Genomic DNA, 22538 nt, shown 5'->3' with positions numbered 1-22538 from the left:
CAAATCAGAAGTTTAACAAAGATTAGATCATGGTTTGATCATGATTCCTTCAAAAGCTTGCAATGATCATGGTTAAGATCATTGTTCTAGCCTCTAATCCTTAGGATGATCATGAGAGACAAGTCCAGAGATGTTTGCAACAGAGAATGCAGCATCTCCTCTACTGTCTCAACTCAAAAAGGAAAGAAAATAAGAGATAGAGGAGAAGAAGAGAGTGTAGACATACCTTTTGATGAAAAGGAAGAGTTTCGACGAAGATCCGTCAAGAAAATCACCAAGGATGCAAGGGAGATGACTTGCAGAGGTCTTTGGTTCGTTCCAAAGAGTTTGGAGGTAGCAAATACGAAGTAGACTCGAGATTGGACTTAAATAGAGCAAGAAAAACCTAATTGCCAAAGACAAAGCACTCATTGGTTGAGTGGATTGGTCGACTGGTCCAGTCGACCAATCAGTCGACCAATGCTGACAGCAAGTCCAAAACAGGGAATTGAAGACCCAGATCAAATCCAATCCTAAAGGGGTTTTGCACACATGTCAAGTGACTTACCTAATAGGTAGAAATGCCTTCAAACCAAGATAGAGAGCACTCAAAGTCCATCAACTAATCCGATCTTCATCAAGATTCAGTTTCCATAAATAGAACTTCATCATCAACTTTCATGGATTCAAAGCCAGACACCAAGTCCTCTACTGGGATGGCCCAAAGCTGACTTCTTACTTTACTTCGGGTCATCGGACCTACAAATAACAAGGTTTCCGGGTCAAGGTTAGGGCTGGGTTTTACATCGGGAGTCCACCTCCGAAGGCTAAGTCAGTTGATGAACTTAATCACAAACGGCTCTGCTAGAAGCGCAGAGCTAAGGAATGAAGAACTGGGAAAGGTGATCTAGATAGCAGATTGCTGATAGTTTAGGTCTATCAGTATGTATCTGAACCTGAGTCTCAGATAGTATTCTTTTCGATCCCCTCACCTTGTATGGTAGTGAGGTTTATATAGAGTGTACCTTCGAATCTCCTTCGTTGGATGCACTTGAGCCTTCTTCGGGTAGTCGTTGGATCTTATCTGTGAGATCCGTTGAGCAATAGACTTCTACTAGTTTGGGCTAGTAGAGGACTCCTGAGATAACCTTTAGGTTATACGATGTTTATCCCTTCGATAATGATTATCTGCAGCCGTCAATTCGAGTCTGCCATCATTAGGGTGATTACCCTAATCCATAAGTAGGATTAGGGCAGCTTGCAGCCAAATAAGCTTTCTTCTTCAGCAAGCCATCTTCTGGATCCGGTTCGCTCGGGAGCGAGTCGGTTCTCTACGTCTCGACCGGGGTCGAGGGTCGGACAAGGTATGAACCCGGTCTAATTATAATCTCTCCATATCACCATGTGAGACGAAGTTTAGGCATATTTTGATCACTTTGTAATACCTATGAGCAAAGTTTAAAGTATCCCATGATATGGTGCGATACTAGCCGATACCTATCCATATTGAAAATAACCGATACAAGACATAAATATGTCTATATATTGGATTGCACCAAAATATATTGGCTAGTACGATACAAGGCGATACATCTCTTAAAATCACCTGACTGATACGATAGTTGATATGAATACTTTAAGCCTTGCTTATGGGTATTAACCAGGTGGTAGCTGAACGGACGTGTGAATCTCTTAGCTTAACGTTTCTAAATATCTACCATCGGATTTGAGAAACTAAATCTGAATCGTTGAACAATATTTTTAATTTTTTTTCTTTTATTTATGGATTAGTTTTGTTAGCCTTCTATCACCAGTTTTAAATATTTTTGACATTAAATTATAATTAAAAAAAAAGAGCCTTTAACATTAAACTTCTATCATTAATCATCAATGAATTTGTCGTTTTGGTTCTTGAGTTTTTTCCTCGCTTCTTGCGAAATCGGTTGTGATGGCTTCTATTATTTCTTCGTCCCTTCCGCTGAAACTTACTGTTGTGGAGGATTCAATTTTCTTCTCTCCTAAAAGGCGGCGATCTTTTCTGCTAACATCGAGTAGGGGTTGGTTTTCAAAAGGGTATGAAATCAACAAAGAACCTTCAATTCAAGCTTTCAAAACCCCCCATTAAATTTGTTCAAACCGAATTAAGAACATGCCTGAAACACGTCATCGCCAAAGAACCCTAGAAAACCTCCTTTTCAAGGGGGCGGAGATTACTTGACTTTATCCAATAAGTTAATAAAAATAAAAATAAAAAATAAAAAACTAGCGATAACCGGTGATAAAACATTACCCGTAAGTAGTGGGAGAAATCTTAAACTTCAACGAATAGTTCAAACTTAATTCTATAAATTTAACGGTAAGATCTCAACGAGTGTTCCGTAAAATCAATCTACACATCGGTTCAACTACAATTTAGCCTTTATTTTTTATCCTCTCACCCGGATGCACAATCCACTCATTTTTTCCTCTTACATCAACTTGATACAAGCCTCCCGGTCCAACTATGTCAGGTTGAGTGTGAGAGGAAAAAATGGGGTGGACCTGGGTGGAGAGAATCTGAACTCTATGCAGTGGCGAAGCCACGTTGGGGCCTGAGGGGGCAATGGCCCCCACCAGATTTTTAAAACTTAAAAATACCTATGTTTTTTCCTTATTTCTCTCGCTTTACGTGTGAAATACCACCGTTTGCCCCTCTAAAAATAAAAAATAAAAATTTAAGATAAAAAAACTTATTAGAACACTGCTACCAGCCTCAGTGCTTCAGTATTGATTTTATTTGGGGTTCCGTTTCCTTCAGCGGCTGTCTTTTTGATTTCTACGATTTTTCTTCTCAAAAGAAAGAACTTCTACAGCTATAATCAAAGCATGTGGAGCATAAGAAGAAAATCTAAGCTGGCGTCACTCTATTTTTTGATCTCAACTGTGTCGCCGCATCTCAATTCATGGAGTTTTGATGCAAGCCGATTGGTGAATTCAGTCGGTTATTCCAGATATATGCTTTCCACTCCAATCCCTTCGGTAAATCCTTGTAACGCTTATTTCCTTGGTCAGAGATCTTCTTTTAGCAACTCTTCCGTGTTTCAGAACCCCGGTAAGGCTGAAACAGATAATGATGATGAAACAGGAGAGGAAGATGATGGTGAAGATGACTTCCAGTATGGACAAGTGGATACCAAAGATGGGAAGTGGAAGCAAAATGTCGAGACAATCATGGGTATTCTTCATAATTTCAGAAGCAGTGGCCCTGATGCGAAGCACATCCTCGATCAATGCGGAATAGTTGCCTCTTCTGAACTGGTCATGGAGGTTCTCTCTAGGATTCGGAATGATTGGGAGGCGGCCTTTACATTTTTCCTATGGGCAGCGAAGCAGAGCCCTGATTATTCCCACACTGTACGGGAATACCACGCAATGATCTCAATTTTGGGTAAGATGAGGAGATTTGATACTGCTTGGGCCCTCGTTGATGAGATGAGGGGAGGCAGGAATGGACCTTCGCTGGTTACTCCCAACACTCTCATGATCATGATCAGGAGATATTGTGCTGTTCATGATGTGGGTAAGGCAATCAACACATTCTATGCTCTGAAGAGGTTTAAATTCGATATTGGTATTAAAGAATTCCAAGATCTTCTCTGTGCTTTATGTCGGTATAAGAATGTAGAGGATGCTGAACACTTTCTTTTCTGCAATGAGAAGGTGTTCCCATTTGATACCAAAAGCTTCAATATCATACTTAATGGGTGGTGTAACATTGTCGTTAATCTGCGCGAAGCAAAGAGGTTCTGGAAGGAAATGGATAGAAGAGGGATTTCCCGTGATACCATCTCTTACTCTAGTATGATATCTTGCTACTCGAAAGCCAGTAATCTTCATGATGTTCTGAAATTGTTTAACCAAATGAAGGAATTGGGAATTACTCCAGACAGGAAAGTTTACAATGCAGTCATTTATGCTCTCGCAAAAGGGAATCTTGTGAAAGAAGCCCATAATCTTATGAAGACAATGGCAGAGAAGGGTTTCATCCCGAATGTCATTACGTACAACTCTCTGATCAAGCCTCTCTGCAAGGCCCGTCGAACTGTTGAAGCGAAAGTTATCTTTGATGAGATGCTGGGGCAAGGTCTCTCACCTTCAATAAGGACCTATCATGCTTTTTTTGGTATTCTTAGGACTGGAGAAGAGGTGTTTGACCTACTGAACAAGATGAAAGAATTGGGTTGTAGTGCAAATAATGACACGTACATCATGTTGATCAGGAAATTTTGTAGGTGGCGTCAGTTTGAAAATGTCTTCAAGCTGTGGCAGGAAATGTCTGAGAATGGAGTGAACCCTGACCGGAGTTCCTATATTGTTCTAATACATGGGCTTTTTCTCAATGGAAAGTTGGAAGATGCCTTAAAGTATTATGAAGAGATGAAAGATAAAGGGTTTTTACCAGAACCAAAGACTGATGAGATGATTCAGGCTTGGTTATCTGGTAAGCAAACTGCAGGTCAAGTAATGCCAAATTTGAAGGGGAATCTAGTGGATTGTGGTCCCTCAAGCAAGAACATCAGAGGCAACTACATTGGTAATGAAAGAGATTTCCACAAACAGCCTGAAACAAGAAGGGTTGTGCGTGAGAGGGGATTCTCACTTTGGGAGTAGTAGGATCTCACATAAGATAATACACAGATCAGCATTATCTGATCCATATTGCAACAGGAGCCATCCAACTGGTTAATTATCTCTTGCATCAGCTTTTTGGAGGACTCCAATCACTCCACACAGGTGCACAACATTTACTGCACCCATGTCTAATACTCAGATGCTTTTTGAGAATTTTATAATTGCATGGTTACTTGTCTGGGTAGGCACTAAAATTATAAGGAAAATACTCAGAATGCTCACTCTGTCATGATAGTGGATTGAAAATTAAAATGATGAGGGATTAGGCCATTATGATGAGCTATCAGATAGATCCAAGTGGTTTTTTTACTTGATGTAAATAAGATGAATAAATTGATTTAATATGAACAACCACATCTTATATCTGTTAACGTAAGACCATTTATATAATTTGTTTGTTTCAACTAGTTTTGAAAACTATTCCATTAATCTTCCACCTTTCTTTGTTTAATAGTTTTAGATAGAGACAAACTTTTAGAGGTTAGTCTCCTATCTTTCTAGCAATTTAACCCTATCCCATGCCCTGATACTAAATGGTCCAGAAGAAGTTTCACCATGCTTGATGAATTTTTCTGGTAAAAGAATGAAAATCCTACAAGTCAAAATAATGAAATGACTAACATATCTGCCTAAAACAAACAAAGAGCATCCCAGTGCAGAAGGCTCCCACTGCTGCAGGGTCTAGGAGGGGCAAATATACGCAGCCTTGCACCTGTGTCTTGAAGAGGCCTTTAATCTGATGCTTTTAGTAGCACAGTTTAGCTGATGTAGCCTCAATTGAATAACAGTCAGTTAGGAGAGATCTTTTGAGAGAACCAACTCAAATGAATCCAAGAAAGGATTCTTGATATTTTGGTTAGGATATCATTGGGGAAATGAGGAAGATGTCAAGGATAACTGTTGGCAATGGGATTTGGATGGTGTGATAATGAAGGGCTAAGCAGGTTGTGTGTCAAGTTAGGATCAAATAGATCTATGTAGAAAAAGTTGCCACAGAGATATAGGACAGGAGTCTTGGGTCTAGAGATCCTCTAGTTGGATGGGGATGAAACACTGAGGAATGTAGGTGATGATCACTAAAGTTTGGTGATGTTCTGATGGGTAAATTGCGCTAGACCTATGTTCTTGTCTTTAGGGTTTTAGGGAGTCCAAAGATCTAAGAACCCTACATGGTTTCTAGGTTTAGGGATGTCAAAATGAGCAGAACCATTGAGGGAATCTAGGTTAGGATATAGGGATATGATCTTCCATGTTTGGTTGGATTTGGATGGCTAAACTGTAAGATATAGAGTTTCTTGTTTTAGAGATTTTATGGAGTCCCCAAAATTTGAGAAATGGAAAGAAGGATGAAAGGAGAGGGGCTGGTGCTGGCCTCAAGCATACCTTGATGAGCAGTGTTGGTCGAATATTAATGAAACAAGTTTCGGCTTGACTTCACCAAGAACCCACCGCAGAGGTTCCTTACCAAGTCTACACTAATTAATGCCGAACCAAGCAAAGCACCCATCGGAGTATCAGCAAAAGCTGAAGCAGATGTCAAAATAATGAGTCTCCACTCTTCCCAATCGATGGGGCTGTCTAGATATAGCTTTAAATTTAAAGTGCTTCTTGAAATAGGAATTAAAACAACTAGAACTAGGACTTAAACTTGGGACAGAACTAGCACTTCTAACTGAAAAAGAACTTGTGGAGTTGTGCGTAAACAGGACAATAAAGCCTAATAGCTAATTAAAGAATAAAATGATCCATACTTTACTTGAAATGGACTAGAAATTAAAACAGGTTAGTGCAGCCATGGTTCAATAAAAAACATAAAAAGGACTGGAAGAGTATGAGTGATGTATCCAGGGTTGGAAACCCCCCCCACCCCCAAAAAAAAAAAAAAAAAAAAAAAAAGGGTGCCCAAGCCCAACTGGAGTTAGGGAGGGGTAGAATGGTCAATTCCTACCCTTGGATCAAGCTATAACGAAGACCAAAGGCCAGTAATTTTGTTTATTTTGAAGTCTTGAGAGTCAAGTCATTTGCTTTGAAGAGAAGAATTGTAAAAACATTGTTTCCTTTTTAAGAAGTCCTACTTTTAAGGATAACTTAAATTAAGAAAAGTTATTTCCTTTTTGGGTTCAGTTTGTTTGTAATCTTAAGTTATCTAATTAGTGTTAGGTGACTTAAGTGAGATCTCAGATCCAAGGGATGAGATCACGTAGTAATTAACCTTTTTCAAAGTCCAAGTTAAGTTGTGATGGGACCCGAACAGTCAGAGTAACCCAGTTTGAGTTTGAGTCCTTTGTTTTAGTTTTCTAATGAAAGTTTTTTTTTTGCTTTTTTTTTTTTTTTGTTTTTTTTTTCTCTTTTCAGATTAGATGAATTGAGGTTGAGAAAATAGACTTGGGAAGTCATGGATCCTTGGGAGGGTGACCTGCGGTTGGATTTGTGCACTGTTCTTTAACCTCAAGATCTTTGATCACCAAGTCAATAATTCTACAAAGAGTTTCTGCAGTTCTTCAACTTCAAGTAAGTGAGATTCTCCCACCCAAATCCTAACCCTCTCTCCTCTGTCCACCACCCTAACAGTCACTTCCCTCTCTTGTTTGGCCTAGTTTTACACCCCCAACCCATCGCAAACTCCCTTAGGCTCTCCAGCCCCTTCCCCTAGAGCAAAAGACCTTCGTCTTACAACCGTAGGCCATCCCTGCCCCTCCCTGTTTCTGCACAAGCAGCAGCTCCTCCCCTTGTGTAAACCCTACTTTCCCAACTCTTGAAGCCTTTTCCCCTTCCCTAGAACCACAACCAACCATAGGACATAACCCCTAAGCCAATTAGCCTATCCAACCTATTTTACCCTAATCTGAAATTTTCTGCAAGTCTTCTTCAACCTTGGACTTCTGCAGAATTTTTAGAAGCTTCATTAAACCTTAGATCAGACTTTCCAAACCCCATTAACCTTTCCAAGACCCTAAGTCCTAAATCTGAAACATAAAACTAGCGAAGTCAAAACTCTAAAACCCACCAACCGAAACCCATTCTCCAAACCCTAACCTTAGCCGAGTTTTAGTTGACCTAGGATTTGAGCTTCAAATTAAAATTTGAACTCTTATACAATTTCAGATTTGAAATAACAAATCTAGCAGCCTTATAGCCTTTATTTTACCTTAGCTGAAACACCCTAAAATTTGAATATTTACCCTAGATCTGGGTCTACATCAATGATATCAGAGTTATAAGAACCAGCCAAGGCACTATTATGGATGAGCGAGAAATAAACCAATTGCTAAGAAAAATTCTCACTCAAGCAACTGAGGCAAATTTCATGCTTGTAAATTTGGAAGAAAAGTGGGGGATCAACAGCCCTTGTAGCTACACACAGAATTATTTAGCCAGTAAGTATCCTCGAAGAAGGGAAGAACCAGTCTCCCATAACCACCAACCAATCCCTCTAGAAGAAGTACAATGTCCACCCTTAAAAGCAAACCTAGAAGAATCTTCTGATAGTAAAGGATACTTGGACAGGCCGCAAGAGCATATTAGTTAGCCACTAGTACAGTGTTGCTGCTCTTGATCTCCAAGGTAATTATAGAGGAATCCCAAAAAGACCAGAAAGCCCCAGTCATGGAGAATCAGGTAGAGATCAAGGCCTTTGAAGATCAAGTCATAATTAACAAAGAGGGTGCATCTAAGAAGCTCCGTAGCTCCAAAATTGAAGTGCTAAAGTTGCTACCATAAAATCCATATCGGTACTAGACCCCCGTCTGCACATACTGGACCTTTCTTGAATATCCAAGTTCTTGATGAAGATGCAAACCACCTCCTCAAAGCCATAGCCATAGTCAAAATAAAGTTACTGACAGAGAAGGACTCCAAAAGCTTCACCAGTCATCTCCTCGTGTCCTCCTGATTCATTGAAGAAGACATTCCTAGACTTGAAGATCATATCACCAAAGTCATCATCCTTTCAGAATTCTGGGTCAAAACACATCAGCTTTTTGATGCAAACCTGTCTGGGGTTGGCTTCCAGGACCCTTTTTAATAATAATCAGCACTGGTTAGGGTTTCTAGGTGTTTTGGTTAGGGTTTTTATAGGTTCTAACACTGCCCAGGTATGCTGAAATTGAAGGCCCAGATCTGAATTTATATAAGAGTTTAAATTTAGACTCGAAAAATAAAATCCTAGACCAGGTAGGACTGGGGTTTGGGTTTCAGTCAAGGCTAGGAAGGGGCTAGAGTTGGCTGTAAGTGAGGGCAGAACTTGAAACCCCGCTGTTCAAGAGTTCAGAAGCTATTCCAAGGGTTTAGGGCTGAGTTTGAGTTCTAAGAATTCTGGAAATCTTAGAAAATTCTGCAACTCCTTCACAAAGAAGATGAGTTGCAGGTTTTTCAAAGTCCAAAAACTGAGCAGATTTGGGTTTAATAATGTTAGGACTCTGTTCTAGGCTTAAGGGCAACCCCAAGGAAAGGGAAAAGGGCTCAATTGGGGTTGGGAATGTGACTTTCCTATTAGGGCTAGGACTGAGGACATGGGGAAAAAGAAGGGAAGGGGAAGGGGTGAGTTGTCAAAAGAATGCCTGAGGGAGCACCCCGCCTTAGGTAGCCCCCGTGGTTGTCGTCCTTCACGAAAACATCTCTCAAGGGCGGGTCCGTCCGCAACAGATCTATCATATCAGGATTTCAAGGTTTTCATAAGCAACTCCGCCGCTGCTGAGTTGGGTCCTAAGCCTAAATCGGATCGGCTTGGGTTCGTTGTGATGGGAAGGGGCTGTTTCTAAGGTCTGAAATTGAGGGGAAAGGACTGGGGGTTGCGGACAGAAGTAGAGAAGGCTGGGGTTGGGGATGGGGTCTTCTACTTTAGGATGAGGATCTTGAGTTCTTGAATGTTGGACTGAATGCTTGGAAGCTTGAAGATAGTTGATTACTTAAGTTGATGTTGCTCGAATGCTTCAAAGAAGATGAAGTTGCTGCTAGAATTTCTAAATTTGAGAATTATTCTCCAGCCCAGGCCATAAGGGTTTCCTTCCCCATGGCCCAAGCCTCTGTTTAACTCAAATCAATGATATCACTAGTAAGGGTTGCAACTAATGATAGGGAAACTAAGAACTTAAGTTTAATGGACTGTTTAGAAGAAACTAATGGTAGTGATGGGTTCCTAAGGCCTAGGCGATCCTAATGAGGGTATAATGGGGGGCTTTGGGGCTGGGGTTGAGGGAATCCTAGTGGGGTTAGGACTGAAAACGTGAGGAAGAAGAAGAGGGGGAAAGGAGCAAATGTGGTTAGGGTTTGGGTTGGGGAATGGCTGCAATTGAAGGGGATTGGGCGGGGGTCTTAACTTACTTGAATGGTGGCGAGCTTGCTGGAAAATCTGCAGGTGAGCTTAAGACGTTTATGGTTTTTAAAACTGAAGATAGGAACACTCGAAACCAGCCAGAGGTCACCCTCCCAGGGATCCCACAACTTTCACCAGCCAATATTCTCAAACTCTATTTTCATTCAATAAAAGGGGAGGAAACCCTTACTGCTTGGGCTGGAGTGTAATTCTCAAAATTTAGAAATTCTAGCAGCAACTTCATCTTCTTCAAAGCATTCCAGCAGCATTAATTCAAGTAATCAAGCATCTTCAAGCTTCCAAGCATTCAGTCCAGAATTCAAGTACTCAAGATCCTCATCCTCAAGTAAGTAGAAGACCCCATCCCCAACCCCAGCCCTTTCCCCTCATTCTCAGACCTTAGAAACAGCCCCATCCCCATCGCGCTCCCCTTCCCCTTCCTTTTCTTCTTCCCATGTTTTTAGTCCTTGTGTTAATAGGAGCCATATTCCCAACCCCAATTGAACCTTTTTCCCTTACATTTTGATCACCCTTAAGCCTAGAACACAGTCCTAATCTTATTATCCCCAACTCAGCCATATTTCTAAAGTTAAACAAAAACCTGAACTTCCATCTTCTTCCTTGGATTTGCAGAATTTTCAGAATTTTCCAGAAATCAAAAGCCAAACTAGGGTTAAGAAATATTGAACACAGAGGAAAACAGAGTGGAGTGCAAGATGAGGCTGCAAGAGTTTAATTTAAGTAAGAGTCTGCGTAAGGTGGTAGTATCCTAAAATGAGACTCCACCTGAGTCCAATTCCCTATTAGTTAAAGAGTCCAAGTTCAATGGTTAGTCGACAGTGGGATCCTTAGCACTTAAAGAATCCTAAGTCGAGTCAAATAGTCTTGTATTCAAGGTATAAATAGCCTTCTAATTCTGAATAAAGTAGATTGGTTGATTTGAGTTAAACAGAGGCTTGGGCCATGGGGAAGGAAACCCTTGCGGCCTGGGCTGAAATTCTCAGACAGCATCTTCATCTTCCTCAAGCTCTCGAGTTCACTTCAGTAATTCCAGCAATCATCTCAGGCTTCAAGTACTAGTTCCAGCTTTCAGCCAATAAGTGGACAACCCCCCACCACCCATCACAGCCTTTCCTAAGTCCCTCCCTCCCTCCTAACCGCCATTTCTTCTTCTTTCCATGTTTTCAGAACCCATCCCAACTAGGACTCCCTCATTCCAGCCCCAAAACACCCCATTATACCCTCTTTTGGATCGGCCAAGCCTGCTGAACCAAGATCTAACCTCAGTTTGCCCAAGCCAGCCTTCTTTCTTGAGTAATGAAATTTTCTGCACTTCATCGTCTTCCTTGAGAAGCTGTAGAATTTTAGAACTTCAGAAAATTCTCAAACCTTCATACCTCAGCCCTTACCTCCTCTAAGTAGTCCCTAAACTACAGAACAGAGATATTACCAACTCTAAACTGCAGGTTACCTCCCCACACCCCAAACCCTAACCTAGCTGAATTCTAGTTCACCTAGGTTTGGACTTTCAAATCTGAAATTTGAAATCCTATACAATTTCAGATCTGAAATACAATCCCAGCAGCATTATTGGCCTCTAAAGCCCTTGGGGGAAACACTTAAAGTCCTTAATCAATCCTAGTTATCTCACCCTAGACCCCGGGTTTGCGTCAATGGTATCAAAGCTACAAGAACCAACAGCAGACAGCACCATGGAAGACTCCTATGGCAGCCAACCCTTACCATTGCTGGTTCTTATTAAAGAGGGTCCTAGGAGGGTGACTATACTACTTTAAGATAAGGTTCCTAAAATTAAGAAACCCTATCCTAACAACTCAACCCTAACTAGAATGAACTGTAACTCTTAAACTACTGACTCAAATAGAAAAATAAAAATAGATCCCTGACCCTTGGATCAAGGGGAATCTATCAAGACCCATATTCAACCCAAGGTATGAATTTTCGGTGATATGTTGGGGTTTCGGTGGTTTCAGATTTCGGTGATAAGTTGGGTTTCGATGGTTGCTGAAACCATCGAACCCCTGACATATTGCTGAAATTTCGGCAACATTTGACCTGGGTTTCTGTATGTTTTGGCAAAAGCATCTTGAAATCTAGAGATTGTTTATTATAACAATTTTGGATTAAAAAGAACAATTGAATTACTTCCTCTTTCAGGCTTTCTCGTACTTTTCGTGGCCCTGTTTGTTATTGCTGAAATAGAGAAGTTCCACACGAGGAGGGAAATCTTACATCTCTGAAACCCTAGAAGACATTTGCAGAGAGAGAGGATCGATAATGTTAGAAGTCTCAGATATGATCGATTTCTGAATAGAGAAGTGGTGAAGAACAAAGCAAATCCAATCAGCAGTGGTAAAGAACTGCGTACCAAAGTGGCTCAATAATTCTCTCAGGTCTTCTAATCCCACAATTGACGACTAAAATCTCCTTCGATATGCTAGTAAACTTTCTATTCCCACGCCTAAACCCGCTGAACCCCCGATTCCTGAGCAACCACCCAAAACTAAACAAGAACCAGAAGAAGCTCCGAAAGAGGAGATCAAGGATTCCCAACGCATTGATGAATGAAGCTTTATAGTCGGCAAAAAATCACCAAATATCGTGAGATTTTGATAAAAACGATGAATTGACAAATTTTCACCGACATTTTTGGTAAAAGTTGTATCAACTGCCTTTTTTGTGTTGCCAACTTCCAAAAGATTTTTCCTTCTTTGGTTCATCCCCAAAAGGGGGCTTGGAAAATGACCAAAATACCCACGGAGTATCGGCCAGCTTTGAGTGCCTTGTTGGGTATACAAGATTCTTTGTCCACTCACTTGAGTCTAGATGCCAAAACTTGTCCGTATCTTCAAGAGGTAAGAAATGTTGTATTTTCCCTTGGACCCTTTAAAGCTCCAGGGGTGGATGGGTTTAATGCTTTCTCTTTCATAAATTTTGGGAGTTAATTAAAGATGAGGTGGTTAATTTTGTTAAATCCTTTTTCCATGATGAATGCCCACCCCGAAGAGTTAACCATACTCTGTTATGTTTTATCCCTAAAAGGGATGAGCTGAAGGAAGTATCGGACTTTAGACCTATTAGCTTGTGTAATGTGTCTTATAAAATCATTGCAAAATTTTTTTCTAAAAGACTGAAACCCTTTCTTCCCAGTTTTATATCCCCAAACTAGGGGGCCTTTGTGGCAAACCGATAAATCACTGATAATGTCATCATTGCTCATGAAATGAAAATTTTCATTATATGAAAACATCTTAAACCAAGACTGAGTTTTTAGCTTTGAAATTGGACATGTCCAAAGCTTATGATAGAGCTAATAGAGATATTATTGTAAAACTCTTTAATTTTCTTGGTTTTGATGAAAAATGGTGCACACTTATCAAAGCTCTAATTTCTTCACCTATTTTCTCAGTTAAGCTGAATGGGTCTCCTTACCATTGGTTTTTTGGATCCAGAAGATTAAGACAAGGTTGTCCCTTGAGTCCTTATCTATTCCTTTTTATCATGGAGGTCTGATCTCGCTTACTTAATGAGTACAAGAATCTGAACCTTCTGAGTGGAATAAAGGTGGGACGAGGGGCACCAGAAATTTCCCACCTCTTCTTTGTTGATGATACGTTTATTTTCTGTAAAGCTGAGACGGAAGAAATACTTGCTTTGACAGCTGTCTTGGAACTTTTCTCTAACTTGACAGGCCAAGAAATTAACTTCAACAAAAGTGGAGCCTTCTTCAACAAGAGTGTACCGAGAGAAGACAGAAATCAGATGTTGGCTATTTTGCAAGTGACAAGAAAAAAAAAGGAGACCTCTTACTTAGGGACAACACTGTTGGTGGGAAAGGGAAAAACAAGACTACTACAATCTATGCTCACTACAAAAAAAGTCATTTTTGGCGACGCTTATTTTTTCAAGCGTCGCCAAATTTAATGTTTGTTACAAACCGTCGCCGAAAGTGCTTAAATGCTTAATAAGAATATAATATGTTCAGCGACAGATTATGAGATACCGTCGCTATATACAGTATTTTCATTTTCGGCGCGCCCAATCTTTTCATTCTCCCGCTTTTAATTTCCTGATCGCTCTCTATCTCTGCCTCACTCACGCTCTCTCACTCTTTTCCTCTGGTTCGCTGCTTCCATCTTTCTCTCACTCTGCCTCCAGCTCTCTTGCTCTCGCTTTTTGCCTCAGCTCTCTCGCTCTCTCCCTCTGGTTCACTGCTTCCAGCTCTCTCGCTCTCTCCCTCTGCCTCCAGCTCTCTCGCTCTCTCGCTCTCGCTTTTTGCCTCAGCTCTCTCGCTCTCTTGGTCTCTCCCTGCGTTCATCGTGCTTCCAGCCTTCCGCTCTCTCGCTCTCGCTTTTCCTCAGCTCTCTCGCTCTCTCCCTCTCGAATCGGTTCTGTTGTTTGGAATCATAAAGCACTGCTCTCATTTGCCGGTAGCTCAAAGGTTGGACCAACCGATTAGAAGATAAGACTTCAGAGTCGGACATCAGATAAGGGTATCTGATTTGCCGTCGCTGTATCTGCAATAGATAATCTACTATCAAGCATTGCTCTCATTTGCCGGTAATTTCTCCTTTCTAAGCTTTGGGTTTTTTGGTAGATCTGTGTTCTACCTTCTAATCATTGGGATTTTGGGTTTTTCTTCTGGTGGTATCGATCAACAATGGCGATGAATTTCTTTTATGCTTCAATTAGCTTCTGTTAGCTTCTTTCCGTGTAGCTTTGATGAATTTGATTCAGAAATGACTGTTAATTAATTTGGTTCCATGGCCCTTATTTAGCTGCCCGCCATTTTGATGAATGGATTGTTTTACTTGTTTCTGTTTCAGGATTAAACCCATTCGATTAATTGCTTGAATGAAGATTTAATTTTCTAATTTAAGCTCTAAATGTTTTTGGTCACAGTTCTTGCTTTGTTCTTTGCACTTCACCGACCTGAACTTGGTCTCCCCATCTCCCTTATTGCTTTTAGTTTCTTTGAAAAGAAAGCAAGAATTATGGGAGTCATGTGGTCCACACGCTTTGCCTGCTGGCAAAATCCATTTGCTTCACATCATGATGTATCCATTTGAAGGACCATTGGTTACTGAAAAAAGTCTTTCTTCTCTGCTGTTTTATAATAGTTTTGAAGTCTGGTTTTTCACAGAAGTAAATTAAATTCTGCCCAGTTTTTATTTCTACGCTTTCCTTACTTCTTGGAGTGGAATAATAATAGCTTTCTCATGAATGTGTGTGTGTGAGAGAGAGAGATAGCTCTGAAAGTAAGTGTCCCCACGGCTGCACTTGCTGAGCATAAGCACCATGACTCCATGAGGGCCTGCAGATACCAGAACTAGATTGAGATGGTCCAAGTAAATGTTGCTTTTAAGTGATATTTCTCAAAGGGATTTCTTTAGTTTTTACCTGTAACTTAAAATTTTGGTGCATTAACTTATCTTATTGAAGCTATCAGAATTAGATAAGATGTTCTCAAAGGAATAATTGAAGCAAGTAGGTTTATCAGATATTGTGGTCGGAGCCTGGGAAAAGAGACTACATCTGGAATCAAAGAGCTACATCTGGAATCGGTTCTGATGTTTGGAATCATAAAGATATAGTCCCACTCCCACATCAGAATAGTGTATTAATTGGATTATGTTGACATCCACTGTGAATGTTTCTTAATATTTCCTTGCACTTTAATACTAAAAAGGGTATTTGGCTGGACCCCTTATAGCAAGGCAGTGCTTGTAGGCAATTGTTGGAATTAAATTTTGATCCCTCATTGCAAGCCTGCATTACCCAAAAGATTATCATGTATTGTGGATTCTCCTAGGCTAGGAAACACCTCCTATTATTTCTAGACCAAGCACATTTGGAGCCAAAATGTCCCAATTTCTACTAAATACTCTCGTCTCTTGCATTTGGAGCTCTAATATTGTTGAGTCTAATTGGTTGGTTAGGATAGGTATTAGTAGCCAATTGGCACACATTTAACTAGAGGGTCTGTGAGGTATGTCATCCTGGTTGGCTTTTTTGAGCAGAATTAACTAGAGGGTCTGTGAGGTATGGTTTTTCAATTGTTGTTATTCCATATTTTTATTTTATACATAATATGAATGATCGGATCCTACTTTAAGAATGTAGATAGACCCTCTAAATTCTTCTGTTTAAGGCTATTGCTGTGAGAAAAATTTTCGTTTATTGTTTGTTGCTTCTATTAATAAACAATAAGCTTCAAAGGTTGAAAAATGAGTCAAGAGCAAAGTGACATTAGTGTTACAGGTTTGCCAATTATATCATTACTATTTAAATTTCATATCAAGCATGTATATATGTTTTTTTTATCATATATTAATTCCTTTCTTGTGTTATAACTTTTACAGTTAGTAAGGGAAAAGGTAAGAAGGGGAGAACATTGGCTCCTGACATTGTAAATATGCCAGTTGGGGAGAAAATCCATCTTGATGTTAATCAGTTTGGCCAATCTTCCAGTGAAGTTACAAAGAAGTTATCTATATGGATTGGTATAGTATCTAGGAATACTTCTTTGTTACCTCTCACGTACCCCAGTTGGCGGTTAGTACCAGAACCATACAAAGAAGATGCATATGCTAAAATAAAGGTATTCTTTTTATAGAAAACTATCACTTTGTATGGGTTATGTGCATAATAATATACTTATCCTAACTAGCTTTTTGTATTGATGCCATATTATTGCAGCAAAAATTTGATATAGATGAATCTAGTAAGAACTGAATTCTAGAAAAACTTTGTAATCGTTGGAGAGACTACAAGTCACAATTGAAAGCAGATTATTATACTTGTCATGAAACAGATTCAGAGCGGTGGGCAAACATTGATTTACAAATTATGCCCAAAGAAAAGTGGGAAATAATGTTCAAGATGTGGGGTGATGAAAACATCAAGTAAAAATTCTATTTTTCATTGTATTGAGTGTAAATTTTATAAGTTTTCTACTTGTTTTAATTGCATAACAATTTCAATATAGGAAATCTCTTTGAAGAATTCTAAGAACAAGTCCAAACAAATTATGCGTCATACGACGGGGAATACCACTTTTGTAGTGATACGTGAAAGGAAGGTACGTGTATATGTTTTAAATTTATAGTTGTTTAATATTAATCATTTATTTTTCATAGATTCATATTTATTTATATTTGACTTATATTTTTTTTATTAAGAAAAACGAGCATCCAGAACGTTTATCTCCTACTCGCATTGACATGTTTGACATCACACATAAGTCAAAGAAAACTGGAAGATATGTTGATCCTGCATCAGAGAAGCTTATGGTTTACATTGTAACTTATGTATCTAATAGTGGTGATAAAATCTTTCTCTTAAACTCCCATCACTCTCATTGTTATTGTTTTATATAACCTGCAGGAGAAAGTTCAAGATGAATTGAGTCAGCAAAGTGAAGAAAACCAACAAAGCATTGAGGTGCGGGAAGAAATCTTTGAAATTGCTGCTAAAGAAGTTGCTAAAACCTATGCTCGTGGGAAAGCGCGCTTGTGGGGTGCTGGAGTAACTGCTAAAAAATTGTGGGGCAAGAGGTTATGCGTGAGGAACATAATGCATCTCAATTTGAAGACTTAAGATCGAAAAATGAGAAAATGGAAGATATTGTGACGAAACAAGGAGAGGAAAATGAGAAATTAAAAGATGTTGTGTCGAAACAAGGAGAGGAGCTATCTCAATGGAAGCACAAAGTACAAGAGCAAGGAGAAACCATGAAGACAATGCAGTCTGAGCTACGAATGATGGGACGTTATTTCATGTCAATGCAGTCCACACAATCTACACAGTCTACAGACTCTACACAACCTCCAGATTCTATTGAGCCATAGGTATATTATCAATTTAAACCATAAACACTATAAAACAATTTTTTCATTACAATTTCTTGATGGTTTTCTTGAATCATAATTGTCATTTTTAATAGCTTCAATCTGTGAGAGAGATTCCCTAGTTTTTCAATTGAAGAAGCCTTCATCTGTGATTGTAGTCTGCCAAGGCTTATTTTCCATGTAAACTGGTAAGCCAGCAACATTCTAATCAAGCAGCTTGTTATTTGAAACTGCAGGATTTCAAGAAGGTCCTAATCTTGCCCCGTCTCTTTCAAATTATTGTAATTCACTGTTTATATAATTACAGTTGCAGGGAATGTAGTCTTGCTAACGCAAAGGGAAATATTTTTATGATGTCTGCAAGTTCTTGTTGTCCAAGAGAAGGATTGTGACCCAGATTATATTGGTTTTTGGAATTCTTGAGGTACACTGGACCATTAAATGAAACTTTTGGTTTCTCCTTACCTCAATTTTTAGACCTTAAGAGTTTGATTGCAATGTCTCAATTTGCCAAAGTCATGCAGGTTCATTCCTCACACACAATCTTAGGACTGGTAGTGAAAGTGATATAGCTTTCTAATTCATCTATTCAGGTATAGATTTTCATCACAATTACTCAACTCTGGTTATTGACACTAGAGTCAAAAAGAATAAGTTGTGCCAAATTGTATTAACAATTCTTTGTAGTTTTTATTGACTCTTTTACTAATCCTTCCTAGGATTTTGCAGGAGTCAGATGAAGTTACAGGGCTGAAAAAGAATGTGGTACAAATTTCTGCTGGTTATCATCATTCTTTTGCTATCACAGGTATTTGTTGATCCACTCATCAACCACTCTGCTATGCTAAACTGTATGCTTGTCTATTGAATTTCCGGTGATAGGTGGCGACGTTGTTGTGTAAGTTTGGTTTCTGGTACATAATCAGATGCCATGTCTTCAATTCTTTTCCTCTATTATTTTTCTGCTTCTTATTTCTTGTGTTCATATGCACTCTTGTAGCATCCTATCAAGTTGAATATAGCAGCATTTGTTTTCCGTGGTTTACCTCAAAGAACTTTACAATTGGTAATGTGTTAATGGGCAGGAATATAGTATTTGAGTTGTAGCCTAAAGTATTTGAATTTACAATAATGTTCAACCTTCCCCAAAACAGTTAAAAGAGTGATAAACCTGGAGAGGCTGAGCAGAGGTTAACTTGACATGGGAAATGCTTGAAAATATAAGTAACCCTACCAGGGGGAGGGCCCCCCAAACCTGGCAATGGTACACCTGTGTCTCTGGCTCAATATCAAGCCATGAACATTAAGAGTCGTGTGTGACCAGAAATGTTGGATTTCCACTTCTTTTATTACTAGTTCTACACTTAAAAACATTTTCTAAAGATAATCAAAGCTTGTTTTTGAAGATGATCAAAGCTTTGAACCGATAAATTTTGTAATGTTAGATATGTATAGTTGTTGCTGTGCATTTGACAGATGCCTAAGACACTGCTTTGGCAATAAGAAAGTTCACTTATTTGTGTCTCTGTGCTTCTTTTCATCTTAGGCAAGTTTAATTCAGATAGGTTTGCTGCATTTTTTCAGTATTTGTTCTTGGTTTATGAGAATACTTTGATTTTTTCAGTAACCTTAGAATCATGAGAATACTTTGATTTTCAACTTCAGAACACATGAATGTTTTATTACACTTTGGTTTTTTGGCAATGTTTTACTATACTAGGATTTATGGGGTTTTTTGGTTTTATGCATTCAGGTAACGATAAATCATTGCATATCACTTATGTCTAACTCTAAGCCTGGTAATTCCTGAATCTGTAAATAGATTTGAAATTTGAGATGTGCCAGCATTTATTTTGAGGTGAAATCTTTCATGAATGTTCTTGCTGCATATGGATCCTATTATTAATGTTATTGGATTACAGTCTAATGTTCTGTCTTGTGTGATAAGCAACATGGTGCTCCTTAGCCTAAGTACCTTGGTTTAGCTATAGAAGGCGTTATGCAATTCCACCATCTAAGGCTTATTCATACTTAAGTTGGTTACCCAAAGGTTTTGTGCAAGCTGGCCAAGATCCATTCTAACTTACATTATGATCTTATTCTCTGGGTCCTTTATAACAGGATTAGGTTTTCATCATTGTCTTGTATCCCTGCTCTGATCCTTTTCTTTATCTTCACCACAAAGTTCTCACTTTGTTTTCTCGTTTTCATTACCAAGTTAGTATTTGTCAGTGATGGGGTTTTATGTATTTCTTGATTTATTTATCTAATGTTTACATGGTTCTGATCTTGGTTGCTGAGTTATTTATTTGGTTTCATCAATTAGTTTTTAGTGACTATATTCTAAGCTAGATCTTACTAGCAGAGACAATACTTTTCTTCCAAGGAGGCTAGGCATTATTAGCAGTGGTCTTGAAAGTAATTGACCCTTAAAAGAAGGCTTTGGTGGTGGGTCAACTTAGTTTGTTTTCCGTCATGTACACTCCCTGTCTTTGGAAGGATGAGCAATTGAGCAATGTTTTACGTGCATTTTCTTTTTCAATGATTTAACCAAATAGATCCTGGACAACTTAGATTGGTTTGGGTGGTGCACTTGGGATGCTTTCTATACCAAAGTTGATCCACAAGGAATGAAAATTCTTCATGAAATCTGAAAAGGATATGAAAATTCTTCATGAAATCTCCCAAGATATGAAAATTCTTCATGAAATCTGATGATAATTCATAGGAAAAGGAAAAGAATAAGCAATTTTCATATGATTGTAAGAAAATTTTCTACTTGTTTTTAGTGAAATCTGTGCTCTTTTCTTCTTCTTTGTTTTTTCCTTTGGAGGGGGTGGGGGTGGGGATTGGGCGTGGTGAGGGAGGGGATCCTGCTTTTTCAAGGCAAACATCAAGAGAATAACTGACATTGGTATTTTGACTGGGAGGATGGCTAAGGCATTGGTCTTTATCCTTGAGAGTTCTCTGTAGTTACTAAATTAAAATTTAAATGTTTGTGGTGTTGTACAATCTGAGTCTCTTCTTGCATGTACTTCCATTCCTGGGTTAAATATCTATTACTGAAAATCGCCAGTTTTTAAAGAAAGTAACAGGACATTGCCTTGGGTATATAGGGTTCTTTGTGGTTCCGACTAATACCTAAAGTGTTGCTGCTTGTTTTCATTTATTTGGCCATATAATTTCCATTCGGTGTTCTTTGGGTGTAGAATATTGCTCTTCCTCAAATTTGAGCTTGTGATGCTTGATTTCTCACTGTACTTTTGGTTGTTACATTTTGAGTACTGTATACTAGTTGATGGTGTATACTAGTGATGCATGGTTACATTAGTTGTGTGGCTAGTACCTTTAAACACAAAATCTGCATCAATGGTTCAACAAATCCTTGATGATAAGAATGCAGCCCATTATTCTTTGGGTCCAAATTGCTTGAGATATTCCACCCTTCAAAAATGATGCAGGCACTATTAAGAGCCAACTCTTAGGAGATCTCTAGAAATCTTGTAGAGTACTTGAAACTTTTCAACTTCCTATACACTTGATGATGAACAAGAAGGGGAGCATATACAACATTTAGAGGCTGTTTTTTGGAAATTCATTTCTTAGAGGCTCTATTGACTTTGGATAGATAATTGTGGCAGGTTCTTTCAGCTTATATCTGGTGTGGGTATAAATTTTCTTTGGGAGTTTGTACTTCAAATGTTGGTTTTCATCATTTGGTATATTTTTACATGCTTTCTGGGCCTTGTCATTCACTGGATATATGATGCAGGTGTGTAGGGGTACTGATAGGGCAGAGATCTACAGTCTGGCTTTCTCTTCCTCTACAGAGCGGCTTGCTGTGTTAAGTGACAAGGGCACTGTTTATGTCTTCAATCTCAAGGTTCCAAGAAATGATAATACACACATTGTATCTGGTTCCAATAATGCTACTGCATCAGGTGGTTCATCATTTTCTTTCATTAAAGGTAACATTTTTTAACACATGTAGTGGTTAGGATTCTATATGAAATCATATGATTTTTCCTTGTGTGTTTCAGGTATGGAAAATGAATCCAATTTGCTTCTCTAGAAACTTGAATTGATGCAGAAGTGAATGAAAAAGCTGATCTGTCTAGCCAGAGGGTATGAACTTGATGCAACTGATATCCAAGTTCGTAGAGGCATGCAGCTTTTCTTGCGGGGCGCGGGAGCTAAAACTAGGCGACTTAGCATTGTCAGGAATATGTTGATATAACAAGAAACATCAGTCATTTTCAAACCAAGCTTTGTAAAAATACTAATATTTTTTTTCCCTCTCCTTTCGTTGTAGTAACATATTATATATTTTTGTTCATTTGGAATTGCTAGGGGTTCATGTACTTCAGGTCAATTGTAACAATTTTTCATTGTATTATATAATGATTGATTGTTATACAATATTTTTCTTTACTGGTACATGAAAAATAGTGCATATATATATATATATATATATATATTTATATATATATATATATATATATATATATATATATATATATATATATATATATATATATATATATTAGGATTTTGATAATTTTAAATGCTATTTGTCATTTTAGGTGTCTGTCTGTTTTCTGGATTAAGATGATTTTCATGAATAAAAAAAAAAAAAAGGCATTTTTGGCTACGGTTATACAATGAACCGTCGCTAAAAAAGCGATAAAATACTATTCAAAAGT

General features: G+C 38.7%; 1 protein-coding gene and 1 long non-coding RNA gene across 5 annotated transcripts; both read left to right on the top strand.

Moving 5' to 3' along the window:
* The first annotated feature begins 2740 nt into the window (after positions 1-2740).
* LOC149015775 (Tetratricopeptide repeat (TPR)-like superfamily protein) lies at positions 2741-17066 on the top strand. Of its 4 annotated transcripts, XM_089155505.1 has the most exons (5): positions 2912-2997; positions 3104-4752; positions 16348-16586; positions 16685-16890; positions 16974-17066. In XM_089155505.1, the coding sequence occupies exon 2, from the start codon at positions 3190-3192 to the stop codon at positions 4627-4629; it is 1440 nt and encodes a 479-aa protein (XP_089011631.1). In that variant the 5' UTR covers positions 2912-2997; positions 3104-3189; the 3' UTR covers positions 4630-4752; positions 16348-16586; positions 16685-16890; positions 16974-17066. The 4 variants fall into 4 exon arrangements, with proteins under 4 accessions (XP_089011628.1, XP_089011629.1, XP_089011630.1 ...); XM_089155502.1 differs by having other exon boundaries at positions 2741-4752; XM_089155503.1 differs by lacking the exons at positions 16348-16586; positions 16685-16890 and having other exon boundaries at positions 2741-4752.
* Positions 17067-18655: 1589 nt separating this feature from the next.
* LOC149015774 (uncharacterized) lies at positions 18656-22198 on the top strand. Its single transcript, XR_016173444.1, has 3 exons — positions 18656-19634; positions 21608-21803; positions 21876-22198. It is a non-coding gene; the product is annotated as an uncharacterized LOC149015774 (long non-coding RNA).
* The last annotated feature ends 340 nt before the right edge of the window (positions 22199-22538 follow it).

Source organism: Hakea prostrata, chromosome 5 (assembly GCF_041222555.1).
Source record: "Hakea prostrata isolate BN-2017 chromosome 5, UWA_Hpros_2, whole genome shotgun sequence".
Taxonomy (NCBI): domain Eukaryota; kingdom Viridiplantae; phylum Streptophyta; class Magnoliopsida; order Proteales; family Proteaceae; genus Hakea; species Hakea prostrata.
This window is presented reverse-complemented; position numbering and strand designations above follow the sequence as displayed.